Source organism: Ptiloglossa arizonensis, chromosome 7 (genome assembly GCF_051014685.1).
Source record: "Ptiloglossa arizonensis isolate GNS036 chromosome 7, iyPtiAriz1_principal, whole genome shotgun sequence".
Taxonomy (NCBI): Eukaryota; Metazoa; Arthropoda; class Insecta; order Hymenoptera; family Colletidae; genus Ptiloglossa; species Ptiloglossa arizonensis.
This window is the reverse complement of record NC_135054.1, coordinates 5,489,580-5,502,870: the sequence shown is the minus strand read 5'-3', so window position 1 is coordinate 5,502,870 and position 13,291 is coordinate 5,489,580. Positions and strand designations below refer to the sequence as shown.

The 13,291-nt window shown below is 31.9% G+C and overlaps 2 protein-coding genes across 10 annotated transcripts in view; both read left to right on the top strand.

Moving 5' to 3' along the window:
* The first annotated feature begins 303 nt into the window (after positions 1–303).
* LOC143148986 (thiamine pyrophosphokinase 1-like) lies at positions 304–5,219 on the top strand. 9 transcript variants are annotated; one of them, XM_076315877.1, is made up of 8 exons: positions 478–762; positions 935–1,279; positions 1,550–1,723; positions 1,821–2,083; positions 2,153–2,257; positions 2,334–2,496; positions 2,610–2,735; positions 5,096–5,219. In XM_076315877.1, exons 3-8 carry the CDS (start codon positions 1,579–1,581, stop codon positions 5,137–5,139), a joined length of 846 nt encoding a protein of 281 aa, XP_076171992.1. In that variant the 5' UTR covers positions 478–762; positions 935–1,279; positions 1,550–1,578; the 3' UTR covers positions 5,140–5,219. The 9 variants fall into 9 exon arrangements, with proteins under 9 accessions (XP_076171991.1, XP_076171992.1, XP_076171987.1 ...); XM_076315872.1 differs by lacking the exon at positions 5,096–5,219 and having other exon boundaries at positions 935–1,010; positions 1,101–1,279; positions 2,610–3,225; XM_076315874.1 differs by lacking the exon at positions 5,096–5,219 and having other exon boundaries at positions 935–1,015; positions 1,101–1,279; positions 2,610–3,225.
* Positions 5,220–7,192: 1,973 nt separating this feature from the next.
* Vha100-2 (V-type ATPase subunit a family protein Vha100-2) overlaps positions 7,193–13,291 on the top strand; it is a 71,356-nt gene continuing 65,257 nt past the window's right edge. The window contains exon 1 of the mRNA XM_076315880.1: positions 7,193–7,353. The gene's annotated coding sequence lies outside the window, so the exon portion shown is untranslated. The remainder of the gene's footprint in view (positions 7,354–13,291) is intronic.

Genomic DNA, 13,291 nt, shown 5'->3' with positions numbered 1-13,291 from the left:
TTGGAAGAGTGTTTGTATAACATTTTTGTCATTTATATTCGTTTGTTCACATAATTTTTAAATCATGTTTTAATTATTTTCAGCTAAAATGCGAAAACTGGATTTAGAAAACGGAAATGTTATATAATACATAAAAATTTGTATACATATTACATATTTATAAATTTATCATATAATTAAGAATACACAGATTCTATAATAAGTATACTAAATATGTAACTACTTTCGAAAAAATTCACTGTTTTAACAGTGTTTTACTAATAAATGATACGAAATTTACGCATTTATTTATATCGTTATTATTTCTTACTACGAATAAAATTTCAAGTAATAATTGGAAGCTGTAATTAAAATTTACTGTGAGTCTTCAAACTTGTTTAATTTTAATAAATAAATAATTATATACTATTTTTTCACTGGGGGTACTGTGGTGCTAACGTAAATTACATACATATGTAGATATTCGTACTGAGCGAACTATACCTATTCTACGTGTAAAAAATAAGCATTTTAGTATAGTCGCTGTGCGTACTAAAAGTTCTTGGCCTGATGTATTTATGAATGTGCTAGAATAGCTTTAAATGTAACAAAATTGAAATTATTAATGAGATTATTGGGTGCATTATAGCCTCATTTTCACGCGCTTAGTTTTGAAATTTTGTAAGGCTAATATAAAAATGTAGTGTAATTCATTGTAACAGGGGATAAAATTGTGCTACCTTAACGTGTTCCTTTGTAAAAATTGAAATTAATTTAATGATGGTGAGTAGGTAAGTAGGTAAACTATGAATAGTAGGTAACTATTGAAAAAAATCAAAGAATCTAACTTAAAAAGAAACATTATGGTCACAATTTCTTCTGTTCGTGAATAAATTTTATTGGTGTGTTTCAAAGAAGAGAGCAATAATTTTATAAATATATAAAATTATTTCAGACTACTGCATAATTGGGGTAAAACATTCTCAGAAAGAACACAGAATGATAATGCTCCAGTCTACGTACACCACACAGTTACGTATGCTGCCATTTAGGACTTTAGCTTTATACAATATGATTATCCATCATATGGTTTTGATATGGCTTTATCTATTTTTTTGCAGATTCAGAGGAGATCCGTTATAGAAGACTTCATTTTAACAACAAATTGGCTGATTATTCTTGTAAAGGAATAAAACTTTTAATTATGGTCATTAGTAAAGGGGTTTATATGGAAAAATAAACAAAAAAAAAACATTTGTTTTCCTTCTTCTTTCTGATCTGATCATGGAATCATTTTGAGGTACTACTGTTGTAACTATATTCCTTTTTATTTCTTTATATTCATTCTTTTTGTGAAATCACATATATGATAATTGCATTACGATTCCAAGCATGTGTTTTCATTGCTGCTTCATCCAATTGGGGTTACCTATTTTCCTTTTACAGAATTCCTTACTCATATATTTTTTGGTGTTAATAAAATAAAAATTTGTTAGAAGTATTTAAAAAGTTCAAACTAGATCCTTACAAACTGTGTTTTATAATCCTACATTCTGAACATTATTTCCAGTTTTAAGAATATATAAAGCGGGGTTAACAATGCAATGTAACACAAATTTGAGTAAAACAGTATGGGATTTTCTTCGAATATTTTGTTATTCGGAACACTATAACTATGCTGTAATCATACTAAATCGTCCTCTCCTTTGGAAACATCATATTTTACTTCCAATATGGGAAAAAGGTATGTTTTGTAAATTTAAATGCAAAGCAATAAAAAAAATGATGAATATACATTTTTTGGAAAAAATGATTCATTCAAAAATATATGCATTGCTTAGCTCAGATTAATATCACCGTTGATGGTGGAACACATAGATGGTTACATTATTTGGAAGATCAAGGTATAGACCTACTAACTGGAAAATATAGTAAATATGTGCCAAATTTAATTACTGGTGATATGGATAGTTGTTCTCCTATAGTTCTTGAACAGTTAAAATCTATGGGTTCACTGATCATTGAAACACCTGATCAGGATCATTCAGATTATACAAAAGCTCTGCATCAGTTGGGACAATATGCCAAAGAGAAAAATATAAATGTAATATTGTACATTATATGAAACTTTTCAAATGAATGACACTTAAAACAAAAACATTATTGTTTACAGTTAAAGACAATATATGCATTCGTAGATTCTTCAGGGCGATTTGATCATATCCTTGGAAATATTAATACACTTTATAAAAGTGATAAGTATATTCCACATGCGCATGTAATTATTGCACTAGATTATGTAATAGTATCGTTTAAAAATGTTTTATTTCATTTCCTGATTTTATTTATTTTAGATTATTCAAATTGCAAGTGATTCATTAACGTGGATTTTGCAACCTGGTTTTCATAGCATAGATATTCCTAATATTTTGGTACAAAATAATAGCTGGTGTGGACTTTTACCAATTGGTGCACCTGTTAATAGCATAAGTACAACTGGTTTAAAGTGGAATTTAAGTATGTATTAAAGTTAATATGGTAAAATGTAGAAACTTTTGCTTATTTCTAAAAGAATTTTAGGGTACTGTCTCCAAATAAAGTAATCTCACAAAAAATGTTTTACTTTTCAGATAATGCTACTATGCAGTTTGGCGGATTGGTAAGCTCTTCAAATACATATGATAATAGTTGCAAAGTAACTGTCAGTACAGACTCACCTGTGGTATGGACTATGGGCATTGAGCCACTCATAGAAAGTATGAATAACTATGAAATATTAACATCGCATTCTGAGTGTCATTAGAAAGTGGGAATATCTTTAATAACATTTTTAATTAGTCAATAAGTTTTCAATATCTGCAGTACCAAAGGTTTCTCGTAGAAGTAGTACTAGTAGTAGTATTGGTACAGATTTTCTGTGTTTAGAAAAACAAAGCAAAATTAATTCTATATGAATTATGAATATTTTGGCGCATCATTTAATCTTTTGTTTACAAGGAACGTAATTTTGGTATAAAATAATATCAGAGTTCAATATGTTCACTATTATTTTCATTAAAATACCTCCAAATATGAAAATTTTGTACATAGTTTAATCAACTTGTATCCCAAAGTATTAAAATCTACGAAGAAACAGTGAATCTGTTATTTGATTATTGTCATAATCTATGGAAATGTTATTCAAGAAAACATTTTCTATATTCATGATACATGAAAAGACTATAGAATTTAATTTTTGGGTTTGTGTAACTAAACATTTACGTTCATGTGCTTTCATAGAATCATTTTCTTATGAAAAATCTGAGAGTTTAAATTTTCAATTGTTCCATTTTTCAAAATTTGTTTATTACGTGTATGATTTTTTCATTACTAGGGTAAAATATTCCATATTTTAGTTAAAAGATTTTAAAGGTAAAAGTTCTTACTGTAGTTAAGTCAAACTAAATCATTTGCTCAAGGCCATTGTAATTAATTATCCTCAATATACCATGTGGTTGCTTACCTCAGCTGTTGCTTTGTCTTATTCAGCGACAAATAACAATAAGTTCTGGAAAATTATTTGGTGATATTCATTTAACATTCCACATTTCAAAGAATTAGATTAACTACTACAATGGAAGTGGTTATCACCCATGGTAGTAGTTGACATGTTAGTGTTTCAGATTACATTATTGAAAACTAAGATTTGAATTTCGCACAGGGACATTTTTATTTTTGTTGGAAATTAAATGAGATGGTGTAAATGTAAGGGTTGTAACGGTTGTATATTACAATTGAGAAAGAAGTCTAGAGTTATATCAGAATTTTGTTCGAACTATAGATAAATTAATGTTGCAGATAAAAAAGAAAGCTTCACTTACAACTTCAGTGATGTTTGTTGTTTAGCGCTTATTTTATATTTATATTGTATAAGTGGAAACCACTCTATTTTTTATAGAACAAGAAGTACAATTTGGTTATATTGCAAGTTTAGTACTTATCACTGTTTTGTACCATAGAAAAATTGATAAGTACAACAATAATATATTAGTACTTTATAGTTGTAATAATTAAATCGTTTATCATATTATAAAATTCAGCAAAATAATTTGTATGCCCGATAATTTTGATATTTTTTAGGAAAAGTTTCATTTATAAAATTCTAATTTTTTATATTTATTTACTGTGTTTATATAAAGAAAGTTTTCAAGTTGTTGGAGTAGCACGAAGTGATAAATTTTCTTTACAATTATGATTAAGTCTACTTTTAGTAGTCTTTCAATTCAGTATTATAGAAATGCTGCTTAGGTTGCTTAAAAATAATAAATACATGTATTAAAAAATTAGTTTTACAAACGTTCTATATAAATATTATAAATTTTACTCTTATATATAATATAATAGTTTAATTTAATAGAACATATCAATTTGGACTGCGTACCTTTGCTTCATATGAAATACTTAAGAATGTTGATAAAATTATTGTAGATTAAAGTCACAGTATATATAGTTAGTGGTAATGTTTGTACATCTTGAATAATATTTCATTGCAGATATAAATAATATAAAATTGTTATAATTATCGAAATTATTTATTATATTATTTACTACTTATTATATATTATTTATCATATTAATGATTGAATATGGCACAGTAAGAGTTATATTTGTTTGAACAAAGTTGATAGAAATCTTATATAAATATTAGAAAATTATTCTATTATTTAATACATGTTATATAATATTAAGAAATGGTGTGATATACAATACTATGCATAGTGAATATTGTATTCTTTGTAGATATATCATGTTGTATGTACCATATATCATGTATTAATATATTATATTTATCATAAATATTCATTTATTTATTTATTACATACCTACACATATATACATTGAGTGAAATGCAATTACTTATGTATTTTCAGTTTAATGTTGTTTGTTACAAGTTTAAGTGTCATAATACATTTACATTTTTTAATTTCTTTCACTTAAATTTGTACATTGTAACACTGATAAATGTTTAAAACGGGTAAATAATTCTATATCGAGTTGGAGGAGTGTTTTATAACATTTATGTCATTTATATTCGTTTGTTTATGTCAGTTTTAAACCATGTTTTAATTATTTTCAGCTGGATTGCGAAGACTGGATTTAAAAGAAGGAAATGTTATGTAATATATAAGAATTTGTATACATATATAATATTTAAAAATTTATCGTATAATTAAGAATAAACAGATTCTATAATAAGTAAACTAAACATGTAATTACTTTCGAAAAAATTCACTGTTTTAACAGTGTTTTACTAATAAATGATACGAAATTTACGCATTTATTTATATCGTTATTATTTCTTACTACGAATAAAATTTCAAGTACTAATTGGAAGCTGTAATTAAAATTTACTGTGAGTCTTCAAACTCGTTTAATTTTATTAAATAAATAATTATATACTATTTTTTCATTGGGGATGCTGCGATACTGACGTAAATTACATACATATGTAGATACTCGTACTGAGCGAACTATACCTATTTTACGTGTAAAAAGTAAGCATTTTAGTATAGTGACTGTGCTTACTAAAAGTTTCCATCTGATGTATTTGCAAATGTGATAGGATAGGTTTGCTACAGGCTAACGAATTTTAGTCGCCCAATCGTTTGTTTTTTTCATTTTCCTAATTGAAAATAACGAAGACAAACATACGATTGTGTCTTGTAGCACGAAACTATAAAAACATTAATTTCTATTATTATTATTGTGTAGGTTACAGTTAAATAAAACAAATCGTTATGTCAACCATTAACTAGTTAAATGTTGACTGTTAAATGACTCGCGTACTCATTGTGTGAAACTGGTGTGTTAACATGTTTCTTTGTAAGAAATGAAGTCAATGTGATGATCGTGAATAGGTAAGCCATTGTCAAGAAATAAATTGTGGACACAATTTTTTCTATATAGATATGAAGAAATTTTTTTGGTAATTTTCAAAGAAAGGTAGACGACAGTAAATGCGTAATATTGTTTTAAACTATTGCATAAGTCGTGGTAAAATATTTGCAAGAAAGAACGCGGAAAGTTAACAAAGAAGTGCGTTTATTGTATGACAATACTCCAGTCTACGTACACCGTTACAGTTGCATATGTTGTATTTGAGGACTCTAATTTGAAACAATTTGTTTATGCTCCATACAATTTTAGCATGATTACGATTACTTCTTTGTAGATTCGAAGGAAGCCCTTTGTAGATGATTTCATTTTAACAGTAAATCGTCCGATTACTTTGGAAGAGAAAAACTTTTAATTACGGAAATTAGTAAAGAGGGTTACATGGAAAAATAAAAAAACATTGGTTTTTGTTCGTGTTGAGTTCGAAAATTTTTGATGCATAATCATCTATTACGTAAACATGGATTCGTTTTAAAGTATTACCATTATAATGTTATTTCGGTTTATTTTTATAAATTTGTTTCATTTTTTAAAACTATATATATGACACATTCATTAGGATTACGAGAATGAGTATTTCCATTGCTACCTTCTGCAATCAGAGTTACCTATTTTCCTTTTATAGAATGAATAGTTCACTTAGTAACCTTTGCATCGATAAGTGTTCAGTATAAAATTTTTGCAGATGTGGAATATTTGAATGTTTACAAGAGAAAGAATACTTGTTTATATTTATGTGTAATTAAGCAAAGCTTTTTGCTTCTGTTTTGCGCGTTTCAATGACGAGACATGTATTATGACACATCGTATAATGACCTGAAAAGAATAGAAACTTTGTCTATGCGTGCAAGTTGAAGCAAGTGTCAGATAAACTTCGAAATGAGGGACGTTCCTACGTTTTTTTTCCAGCTGAAAAGAAAGAAAAGAAAGACCTAAGAATGTCCGTCGTTTCCACGCTCATTTGACATCGTTCTTACGGAAGGTATTTTTATGTTGGAAATAAGTCCGAATACACTATTTGCAATAACGTGTTCTACAAACTTCGTCGTAAAATGCCTGTAATTTTGCTTCACCTATGTATCGAAATATCGCGGTTACGATACGAGCGTGCAGACGGGATTAGACGAAGCGGGGGCGGCAACCACTAAAATACGTACTTACGCACATACATGCGTATATATGTCACGATGATCAGCTGTAGCGATGTTTACATTTGTGGCGTCCTCGACGACGGTATACCGCGTGGTGGGGTCGCGGCCACTGGCCAGTTCCTTGCGGTCTTTCGACCGGTTGGTATCGTTTTCGTCGTAGTTTCCTTAATTATTATCCGTCGCCAGTAATCGTTCGCGAGTTCACGGTGAAAGTTTCCAAGACGTACGAAGTGTGACGTGCTGTATATGACAAATGTATCATCTTTGGTTAAATAATCGGGCGAAACCGGTAAGTAGTCGAACATACCTTTGAAAACGTCCTGGATTTCACGCAACCTTCTCCGTGACTGTTTTCAAAGCTCGTTGATATCGAGAAACTGTACCTATTGAATCTGCCGACGGGGTTCGAGCGTCGCGAGCTCTATACCAATGTATCTATCGTTGGTGCGTGTGTTTGAATTGTCTGCTGCATTATACATACATATGTTACGCGGCATTAGTTCGGTCGCTATGTGTTTCGTTGCAATGCGATATCGCGCGGCAATGCTGTTGCCGTTCCGCGGTTTTCGAAACTCGAGAAACGTGCATCGAACCGTTTACCGTTATCTCGTGGCGTGCGTTTTCGCGCGGACGAATAATCGTCGAGGTTAACTCCTTGGAAAGATTCGGAGTCATCGACGAACCACGGTTAATTGGAATTTTACGATCTTCAGTGCGCGCATATTCCACAATAAGCGATAGCGATTTCTCAATTAGCTTCCGGCCAAGGTGAACCACGCCGGGGCAATTGTTTCGATTCTTCCGTACCATTTCACGCGCTTTAACGAACAACAAGTAGCTCAGTTTGGCCCGAGTACTGTGCCCTGCTACCAAAATGGTGTCAGACACAGAGTGTAAATAACCTTATGAATGTAAGAATAGACGTACGAGACGAATTGGGTTTATATGTATGTATGTATGTCTGTTGCGCCGAAGAAAGCGTTCCTGTGTATATTAGAGGCACGGAATACTTGGTACGCAATTTGGCAACGGTATAGATGCCAACTGTATAGATTTGTGCTCGAATGAATTTTCTAAATTGTTCGTCTTGATTTTGGAAGCATCAAAGATACAGGGGTGTTCCTGAACCAGATACAGGACACTAACTATCTCCTTCATTTTCGACGATACGGAACAATGCTTTGGGCGCAATTTGAGTAGTTCCAAAAGGCGAATGCGACAAAAAATTTTGTTCCAACAGCATTTCTTTCAAATTTTTCAAGGTTGTTGTTATTCTTTTCTCAAAGGAAATATTTTTTGCTCTTGTTTCTCGCGATAGATATCAATATGCATTTAGCCGTGTATATAGCACGATTTTCAATTGTTCTCGAACTCTAAAATTTGAAATGAAACGCAAAACTTGCTTTCTACGAGTATCTGGATTTCTGTGACGACGGAAAGTGATTCATGAATATACACAATCGCGTTTATCAACATTCTATACATACGTATGAGGTCCAGTTGCTATTTAAGGTAATTGTGTTATTATTATTAGGACGTTACTCGAAACAAGAGGGAAAGTTAATGGAAAATGTATACTAACATCGATATATGATTTATGCACCACTCCAGATTAAGACACGACAGATGTAATAATTAAAGCTTCTATTGCCATTGTACCAGAAACAATTGAAAGAGTATAGCAAGGCTGCACTTTTGAACATTGAATTAACTAAACCTAAGTTGAAATTAATCTCGTTTAACTTCCTACCGTTATTTTGGAGTTTGGTCAATTTTTTGAAGGTCAAGGTCGGTTTAAGGCTACATTCCGGGCATGGTTTAATACACATTAATGTTTACTGCAAAACACAACAGAAGAAAAATATACGTTAATGCCAAGCAAAAGTTATCTTGAATACTCTAAAGAAATGAGTTTGAAATCGAACCTTTTATCGTATGGCATTCACACTTTGGGAAACAGTTAAAAAAGAAAAAAGGAAAATAAAGGAAGACGATAAGTGAAAAGTAAAAGGGACAATTAGGCGCTCCGTTTCTGTGTGGACACATTATATATTTGTCAGAGCGTTGCAACATCGATACCACTGGCAACATCGATACTAATGGCGTTATTTGCATTTTAAAGTAACATTCACTAATTTTACTACACGTAGTGATAGTAATGGCGGTTTTTCGATTTTTGGGCCCGTATAAAATGAGATTATTTTTATTCTATAAGAAAATGTACGTATTTATCGATATTACGTGAAACGGTAGCGATAGATTCCCATTGTTATCGATTTACGTTTCTTCCATCGTAATTTATCGTTCGGTGTCCAAATTTTCGCGACGTTGGCTCTTGGGAAAATTGCACAATGTTATCGCAGTAATGGATCGCTGGCGTTGTCTGCGCATAGCAATCAAGATGCAAACAAAGTCTAACGGAGTTTCCATTTCTTACGCTATTAAATTCGATAGACAATTTTGACATATTGTTATCCGGAGTCTAAGCAATACGCGTCTTAGCGATCGTGTTTTGAACGTAGTCTACCGTCGACTACTTACGTTAAGAGAATGTTAACGATCGTTCATATTTTTGACCCTTTGACGGATTGTATCAACAAGTATGCGATCCGTCCGACACGCCTATAAATGAAATTTGAACGTTAACGTTACGTTAAAGCTACGCTGTAGATGCATTAAATTATCATCGAATTATTATCCACTTAATAAACAAAATAACCGATAGTTTTAAAGTTATATTACACAAAGTTGAGTAATCGGTAAAAATGCTACGGTATTGAATACGAAATATTATTTGTATTCGATTCATTGGCGTATAATCATACGCGGTTGTTACATAATTAGAAGAAATATATATCTCTCCGAAGGAGGATCAGAAAGATTCGTGTGCAGAGGAAAAAAAATTGGCAAATTCTAATTTTAAGTATTGGAAACTCTATTTCGCATTCAACGTTACGGAATTTTTAACAAACGTTCGCTCTGTATAAGCGTGGATCGTTTATTAAAATATTCGATTACGTCATTCGAGTATGTAATTTGCTAATTATTTCGAACAGTGCGAAGAACAGTCACGAGCAATGTGTCTTCGTAGAGAATTATCTGTGATCATCGACACGAATACTGTGAAAACGTAAAAACGAATCGCGGGCAAGGTTTGCGTGTGCTCGTGACGCGACGTCTATGCGTGTAAAATTCGAACGATCCGGCAAATAAGAGCGTTACATCTGTCTGGGAATGAAATTTGGCGATGTGGTCTAACCACTGGCGGTGTTCAAGTAATAAGGCGATCGTGAATGTCAACAGTGTCTGACCGCGCGGTAGAGTATCATTTGGCAGAGAGGAGCCGTAAGCCCGAGGGAGAGGGAGAGTGAGATGAAAGTCTAGACGCGACTGCCAAATATTTGTGACAATCGCTAGTATCAGGTCATCCCATTAGTAACGCGAGCGTATTTCATTTTTAAAGGGGGTGAAACGAAACATTCTATTTGCAATCGGGTAATCGTCTCGTATATTTTCACAAAGTTTTCTCTAATCATTTTTCGTCTTTAATGTTTCGATTCTTCTCGCAGAAAAATTCTTTGCTTTTGAAAAATGTTCAACTCCATCGTGACGATGGTATTGTAAACTCTTGAATAATCCGATGGAGTCGTAATCGCTTGGGATGTAAGCAGGGTGAATCATTAATTGCCAGTATCTGGTTTGCCACACGCGGTTGAGCGTTATCTTGATGAGAAAAAATACGTTTTCTGTTAAGCAAATTAGACCGGGTTTTTGTCCGATGTTGACTGCAATCGTTCCAGTTGCCGATAATAAATTTCCATATCGATCGATCGAGTCCCAGTAACTCGAAATTGATTATTCCCTCTAAATCGAGAACGTAAGCTTTCGTGAATGTGGTTCCCGTTTTGACCTAAATGTAAACACCAGCAAAATTACTCGACTGTTAATAAAATCGCAGATGTTTATGCCTGGCTCAAAAGAGGGTGCCACCAGGGTTGTAAGAATATAATTTAAAAAGTGTTATTGACAATTGATTTGACTCCAACAACAGATCAAAGAAAAGGGGGAAGTAAGAAAGGAGAAGAAGGCTTTTCAAAGATCTTTATATTTGTTTAAAAATATTTTCTAAAGGTCGTAAACTGCTTTTCGCAAAAATAACTCTAGCTTCTAACTCGCTTGTCAGTTTTTAAATTATATTTTAGCGAGTATTGTGCTCTCTCGATCTATGTATAAAAAAATTTGTGACTTCATCGTCGATTGAATAGTATTATTAGTTAGTAAAAGATTAATGTCTCCGAATGGCAAGGAATGACGATTAATTTTTCTTACTCTTCAAACACGCGACTCCATTGGATTATTACTTATTCAGGAGTTTGTAAAACTATCTTTCTGGAAAGGAATCAAGAAATGTTGACGAAGTCAGAATGTGCCTGACAGAATTTTTCTCATCGAAATCGAAGGATTTTTACACGATAGGGGTCAACAAATTCATAGACAAACGGAAAGCTGTTGCAGGAAATGAGGGAAAATATATAAATAGGTTGTTTTATTTCACCCTTTACAAAAAGAGAAAAATACTCTCCTAATACCTAATATTTTCTTGATTTTTCGTTATTATTTCGCCAACAATATGTTCTCGCAGCAGAAGACTGGTACGCGCATAAAGTGTGTGCTATCGACTTTTTTTTTTTACACGCGCCAGACTATTAAACTGAAGGGTGACAGTCGCCGGAATTCCGATCGATATCATTATCGAGTCAACCACCTAACTGAATGTTTTTATCTATTGCAGAACTTTCACGCAAATTCCTCTTGAAAGCCGGGTTATAAATATAGGTGGATTAGATTATTTGTCTTTTTGTCCATTAATCGAGCCTGATTCGATGTTGTGGAACTCCACGGGTGAAATCGTGTCATTTTCCTTATACGTAATCAGAAATTATACATAAGCAAATATCAACGTAAAGTGAAACGCGTGAGATGTTTTCAATTTTTTGGTGCATCGTTACGTTTTAAGGAAGTTCTTCAAATTTGGTGGAATATTCATAACTGAAAATATTTGTTCTCTTGAAAAGAAAAATGAACATGGAAGGACTCCTGATACGGTTCTAATAATATTATTTCTCAACATTTAAACAACAAAGATACATAAAATATTATATCTATATTTAAACGGTTAAACATATAAATAGTTTTCTTTTGTAATTATACATTTGTATGCAGACGTTTCAAACGAATAACCGAGCTAGAGGAAAGGTAGAAATTTCGATATATTAATCCGATATTCTTAATTGGCAATGTTGCACAATCCAGTAATCGGATCGGTGCATCCTAAGTTCTCTAAACTTGTAGCACGAATAAAGTTGGCTTTTTTTAAATTCTACAATATGTATTAGTCTAAGAGGGCAATTGTACAAACCATTTCCAACTTTAAGCAGGAAAACCGAGACATTGATTTCGCCGCGTGATTCAAATCGTATAATATTATCAGGCGTGGAATATAATCATGATTCATGTTATTCATGGGAAATCATTAAATAAAGTAAGGTAATGCCTACACTTTTAATGGTGATTTATATTTCATATAAAGACTCAACAGTAGTATTTTTCGTTACAACAAGCAACCATTAATTTAATAGATATTTTATGAAAAGTTATTAGCGTTCGTCTCGGGTTGCTGGTGGACTCATCGATAAGCCTAATCCAGGAAATATGGCACGCAAGTAGACGTTGCAATTGATTCCTATATGACGGAATATTATTAGTTTACTCTGAGAAACGGTTCAAGGCAATGTTTTCTAAAATAGGGTGTACGGCCATTAGGCGATATGCCTTATCATCCGTGAGGATGTTATTGAGAATGAATTTTTTCTTATAATATTAAAAGTTAACATTTTTAAAAATATAATCGTAAAATGTTATAGCAAAATTCTAAAAATCGGCAAAGTTATAGGATTTTGAATTGCACTCTTTATGCTATAGTTTTTACTTTTGAGTAACAATTTTTACGTCGGATTCAAATGATGGAATTATCTGCATCGCTGTTTATGTTTCTTTAACGTAAATCACCCGTCGACGTTAAAATAGTAACAAAGTCATTGTATGATCATATATTTATTTCTTAAAAGATCTGATATTTGAGATTTTCTTTAAGGAGGCTATTTGATATACTAATTTCGAACTCTGAACATTTATTTGCGTTCTGCCAAGTTCTAAGAATTTTTTCG